Source organism: Osmerus eperlanus, chromosome 20, assembly GCF_963692335.1.
Source record: "Osmerus eperlanus chromosome 20, fOsmEpe2.1, whole genome shotgun sequence".
In the NCBI taxonomy this organism is placed as follows: domain Eukaryota; kingdom Metazoa; phylum Chordata; class Actinopteri; order Osmeriformes; family Osmeridae; genus Osmerus; species Osmerus eperlanus.
In genome coordinates this window covers 510,612-517,121 of record NC_085037.1, presented here as the reverse complement: position 1 = coordinate 517,121, position 6,510 = coordinate 510,612, and the positions used below count along the sequence as shown (strand labels likewise).

The 6,510-nt window shown below is 45.9% G+C and overlaps 1 protein-coding gene across 1 annotated transcript in view; it reads right to left on the bottom strand.

The window, feature by feature from the left end:
• csmd2 (CUB and Sushi multiple domains 2) overlaps positions 1 to 6,510 on the bottom strand; it is a 202,392-nt gene extending 195,882 nt beyond the window's left edge. The window contains exon 1 of the mRNA XM_062446030.1: positions 5,739 to 6,510. Coding sequence (XP_062302014.1) covers positions 5,739 to 5,928 — 190 coding nt within the window. The 5' untranslated portion in view covers positions 5,929 to 6,510. The remainder of the gene's footprint in view (positions 1 to 5,738) is intronic.

The following is a 6,510-nucleotide window of genomic DNA, read 5'->3' as shown; positions in this document are numbered from 1 at the left end:
TTGACAATAAAACAGAAAACGAATCAGCATTTGGTTTAAACGTGAGGAAATGGTTTGAAGTTATGCCGCTAAGTCACGCCTCCAAAGAGAAAGTTGGGGTTGGCTATATGCAGAAGTGCTGTTAAAGGCTGGAACAAACTGTAATTTTTTTTAAACAGCTGGAGGAACATTTTGCAACTAATTAGGTTGATTGGCAACAGGTCAATAACATGATTGGGTATAAAAAGAGTATCTAAGGAGGTAAAATCTCTCAGAAGTAAAGATGGGCAGAGGTTCACCAATCTACAAAAAAACTGTATCTACATATTGTGGAATACTGCATAAAAAAACAGGCATGATTCTGTAATGGAAATAACTGCATGGGCTCAGAAAACACCTTCAGAACTCATTGCCGGGTTAAAGCTCTATCATGCAAAGAAGAAGCCATATGTGAACATGATCCAGAAACACCGCTGTTTTCTCTGGGTCAAAGCTAATTTAAAATGAACGGAGGCAAAGTACAAAAGTGTTCTGTGGTCAGACAAATCCAAATTTGATTTTTTGGGGGGAAACCATGGACGCTGCTTCCTCCGGACTAAAGAGGAGAAGGACCACCTGGCTTGTTATCAGCGCTCAGTGCATTGCTCAGTGCTCAGTTTGTGCATTAGTGCCTATGGAATGGGCAGCTTGCAAATCTGGAAAGGCACCATCAATGCTGAAAGGTACAGTATATACTGGTTTTAAAGCAACATATCCTTGCATTCAGATGTATTTTTCAGGGAAGACCTTGCATATTTCAGCAAGACAATGCTAAACCACATACTGCATCTATTACAACTGCATGGCTTCGTAGTAGAAGAGTCCGGGTGCTAAACTGGCCTGCCTGCAGTCCAGACCTTTCACCAATTGAAAACATTTGCGACATCAGGAAACCAAAAACGTGATTATAAGAAGACCTAGAGTGTTGAGCAGAATCCTGTATCAAATGTGAATCATTGCATAGTGTTTTATTTACATGGAAATAAATATAAACGTGTTCACTGCCATGTTGAGCAGCATTGAGATATAAAACCATAGATCACTCCACCCACACCGTTTTAATTTCAATGGGCACTGCACTATTTGGAGAGAGAGAGAGAGAGAGAGAGAGAGAGAGAGAGAGAGAGAGAGAGAGAGAGAGAGAGAGAGAGAGAGAGAGAGAGAGAGAGAGAGAGAGAGAGAGAGAGAGAGAAATGTGTAAGGGGTTATATTCCTGATAGCTGAAGAGTTATAGATCAGGATTCCTTCCTTAGTCCTTCCTTTCTCCCTTCCTTCCTTACACCAATACCAATTGGTGATCACACCGCAGAGTCACAAGTTGACCTCCTACTGAGAGCACTCCTAAACGATTCTCTTTGAAAGAAAACACTAACTTAATCTGTTTATGTTGATTCAGTAGCTAGGAACCATTCCATAGCAACGAACTTCAATAACACTTTCATTGTGTTTAAGACGATGTGTGGTTTTGTATAAGAGTGTGTTTGTGTACAGCAGGTGTGTGCGTGTGTGTGTATCCGACTACAAACACTTTGGCCATCTGGAGTCAGATGACAGTGTGAATTACCAGAGGGAGGCAAACACGAAGGAGGACACTGGAGATGGAGGGACAGAGAGTTATAGATATACAGAGAAATGAAGAGAGAGAGAGATAAGAGAAGAGAGACAAAGAATAGAATGAGAAAATGAGCGTCATCTTGAGGGAGCGCAAATCCACACTAACCACACGCACACACAGTCTAACGCAAACCCACACACCCGTGTACACACACTCATGCATGTAGGCACGCACACATGCAATCTTTCCTTTTAGAGATAATGACCTCCCTGACGTCAATTAAGCGCAACCATCCAATTGTGTTTGGTGGAGATTGGCCTTCTCACACTCCCACACACACAATTTCACACGCACACAAAACCACACGCACAAAATTGCACAACCACACACACACATAGAAACTTAACAGCCTGTTAGGGGTGCTTAGTGTTGTGAAAGAGGAGTCTGTCTGATGGCTGATAGGGTGAGGACGCTCCATACAGATCGTTCACCCGAGCAAAACACACAGAGACCAGGTCCACATTATCACTCTGTCTCACCCCTCTATTCCTCCACTTCAACCTCCCCATCTCTCTCACTCTGATTTGCTCTTTCCCTTTTCCCCCATTATTCTCCCTCTTTCCTCTCTCTTTACCCTCTCTCTCTCTCTCTGTCCGTCTCTCTCCCTATTTATTTCCCTCTGTGTTTATCTCATCTCGCTCTCTCTCTCACCCCCTCTCCCTTTTCTCTCCCTCTCTCTCTGTCTGTAGTCTTCTTTGACAAAGAGCAAGGGGCCACTGCAGCAGCAGAGCCTGTTGCTTAGCATTCTGTACCACAGTCCAGCATATAGACAGATAAAGCATGCCCTGTTTACTTCTCCCCACTGGTTATCTAGACCCAGAGGAGAGCTGGCCTCAACCACTCCACAACATAGGCTGGGGAAGGAAGGATGGATAGAGAGAAAGGAGCTGGAGACAAAAAATTAGAGAAGAAGGAAGGGGACAGACAGACAGAGACAGATAGACAGATAGATAGATAGATAGATAGATAGATAGATAGATAGATAGATAGATAGATAGACAGACAGACAGACAGACAGACAGACAGACAGACAGACAGACAGACAGACAGACAGACAGACAGACAGATAGATAGATAGATAGATAGATAGATAGATAGATAGATAGATAGATAGATAGATAGATAGATAGATAGATAGATAGATACTGCTGTGCTGTGCTGTGGTTAATAATGCTGCTTTGAGTAGGCAGGGAGGTGCTCTCCATGGTCTGCAGCTCGGACTGCATCCGTGGGATTCTGGCACGGCATACCCAGATTCGCTCTCCAAGGTATCTCACGGGGGTGGTGGGTTTGCTTTACTTGTCAGAATGCGGGGCGGGAGGGAGCTCCGTATTTCACAAGACTTTTACTTGTGTACACGTGCAGTCATGAGTGAAATGTGGCAGGACAACGAGCATAGAAACCAACAGCCATTTCACTTAGTTGCATCACGGCCACACTCTGACACCGCAACTTTAGGGCGTTAATAAAAGATTCGCTTGATTAACTTGAGTTAACTAGAGCCGGTTGCGTAAAGTCAGATGGTCAGGAGACAACGAAGCGTGATCCTCGTGATTGCAGACATATTGAGTTATTGTCTCATGCCCCGGTGACTAACGATCTAATAGCGGGCCGGGCAAGCTTGAGGTGCGCGGGTGTTCGACAACACATGCATCTCACGCGTCATCAGCAATCTGCCTCATCAGACTGGCTCATCATCACTCTTCCTCATAATCTCTCTCGTCCCTCCTCCTCCCCCATCTCCTGGGTTTAATGAATGAAGGTTGATTAGTGTTTATTGAGCGGCCGGGCCCGTGGGAGCGGGCCTTTTTTGAGCGGACTGAGATAGTGCACTGGCTGTCAACTCAATATCAATCCGTCGGAGACGTTTCACACGTTATCAGATCATTGCGCCACCTATGATTGAGAGCGCATCAGTGAAATCGCTAGAGGTGCATGCAACTAGAACACCAACGGCCTATCGTCTGCCGTCTACAACGGATCTTTTTATCCGTTTCGTTTTTGTTACGTGATACTACCGTTAGCCTATTAGGCCTATGGTAAAATAATAACAACTAAATAAAATGAAAGACCAGAACGAGATTATGAGTGACATATTTAGTTCCGAGATTATCGTCCCTCGACCCGTTTAATAATTTAGGAGAATCATGGCATACACTTAGGGCACACTTCTGGTTATAGATACACGTTCCACGACTTAATGCCAACACATCTGTACAGCCTTCAAATATAACCCATAACAACGTTAGCCAAGTTTCTCCCGGGTTGGTTATCTAAACCGGGACTACGTGGGCAGTGTGCAGCTGCAAACCCAATTCTCGTCAACTCAGTAGGCCTACTAAATGAATCTCTGGTGCCGCTTAACGGGAAGACGCGGCAACTGCCACCCCTGTCCGCAGCCAGGGAGGTAATCCGCCGCACCGAGGAAGACAAACTGGTCTCGTTTATAGTAATCTCTGTCCTGCCCCGCGGTCAAAGTACTGTGTGTGGTAATGAATTGATTAATAAATAGGTGTTGATGCTTTTTGTTCGTCAGCGACGGTGACGGGACCGCAGAAGGATTTCAACAGTCTGAGGAGATGAAATCCCGTCCCTAAAGCCATGAGAGCCATTGATGACTCAGTGAACCGGCATGGATTCCTCAAGAGAGAAGAGAGCGGCTGTTGTCTTAATGAACCCAGAATATGTTAGATGATGATGCGTAATTGAAACTGGATGCCATGACGTTTCGGAGTGGGTGGCGGGGGGTAATGTAAAATGTCAGCTGAGGTCTCCACAGCTGACGACATTCCACATTAATGGAACGGCTATAATCTCTCTTCTCAATGGCCATGTTGAAATTTAATTGAAGTGCTGAGTGGTAGCCTATAGGCCTGACTGTCATTACACTTTTGACTCCCGTGTGTAAGAACCGTCCAATAACTTCTGTCTCGTGGAGGATGTCGCTCGCTTTTGGTGAGGTATTTTGACTTTGCGTTTTGGATTGCAACGAGACTCTACCGGCGGCCTGCTATGGAGTCTGAATTGACAGTGCCAGATCAACTTCCGAATGCTTACCCTTTTATGGTATATTAACCAAAGGTTGATATAAAAGTATCGTTCCCATTATGCAATGTTTAGATCAATGTAATCTGTCTGTTGAGCGCTGCCAGGATTTTAGCCAAATACACCACCACCAAATCTCAAGTCTTCCAGTCACATCTAACTGTATGATTGACGCCCACCTCTCTCTTTTCTCTCTCATCCACACACACACACGCGTACACACACACGCACACACACACACATCAATGAAGGGAGGGAATTCACCAGACTCATCCTCACAAAAAATGCATGAGCTTAGTGTAGAATACACCAGACATTTACATTTTACATTTTAGTCATTTTAGCAGACGCTCTTATCCAGAGCGACTTACAGTAAGTACAGGGACATTCCCCCGAGGCAAGTAGGGTGAAGTGCCTTGCCCAAGGACACAACGTCATTTGACACAGCTGGGAATCGAACTGGCAACCTTCAGATTACTAGTCCGATTCCCTAACCGCTCAGCCACCTGACTCCCATGAGACATGCATCTCATGACTCCATACATAGATGAACAGACATGGTAGATCCCAGAGACCAGGTGCGACGGCTAATTATTCACTTCCATGCCATATAGCCTACTGCAGCTTTGACGTTCAACCAGTGTTCAAACGGCTATCTAGCGGAATTCACGGCAGCTGTTTAGCTACCCGCGATGAACCGCATGCTGCCGAGCAGGGATAAACCTCCGCTCAGAGATGCGGAGAAGACGATCACACGTCGTAGTATCTCCGCCGTCACCCCCTCTTTTCTTGCCTTAAGAAACACATTCGATTCTGAAATGCGGTATGGCCACTGATTGGGGGAATCTCTCCACGACAGAGGAACCCCCACCAAATTCAAGAATTCCGCTGTAAACACAACGTCTTTCAACTCTCAACGTCTCTGAACTTTCCCATGCTATGAAAAGCTGTCTCCACCAGGCCGTTTAGCATTCTGGGAAGAAGAGGGAATGTAGCCTATGTTAGTGCGTCTCCCCACGCAATTGCTAGAGCACAAGCGAGACCATGCAGGGAAACTTACCTTTTACCGAGGCGGCCAGTAGCCCCACGTACAGGAACAGCACCCGGCTCCAATAGTGCGCGTGTACCCCAACCTTCATTAGCGCAAAAATCCGTATTCCGTCCGTTTTCCTCGGTCTACTATGTCCGCTGCACACGCATTCCGATCTCCGTGCGAATCCCGTTCCGTCCCGCTTCAAGGCGGTTGTCATGGCAGGGGTTTGTCTGGCAGGCACGGTTGTTATCAGACGGCTTTAAATTGGAGATTCACTTGGTTTCGGCGCCGAGAAAAATCCCAATGCATCGAGACTCGGATCTCGCAACTGGACTGAACCATGTCATGCGGACCGCGGGGTTAGCGAATCTCTGTCTAAAGATTTCACACCGAAAGAGGTATATGTACCAGGGAGAGAGAATACAAGCGGAGTCTTATCTACCCACGCTCAATATTAACAACCCCTCGTTCTCTCCAGATATATAATTCGATGTGAGATGAACGGGGAAGGCGAGCTATACCTTTTCACTTTCTTACCCCACGGCCGTGCTGTTTTCCCTCTATTTATTCCAAATTAACAAACCTATCACCAACGTCGATAATCCACATTTTACTCGCACATGAAAGGAAGAAACCCCGAATACGGAGACCAATGCTATCCGGATCCACCGAAACGTCCTGCTTTAGAAGTTCCCTGCCAATATGTAAGTAAGGTGGTTTTGAGGTGAGAAATGAACAAGTGATCGTGTATTTCCAGTATTCGCAGCCCTCAGAAACGTTGGCTCAGGTCTTCACAACG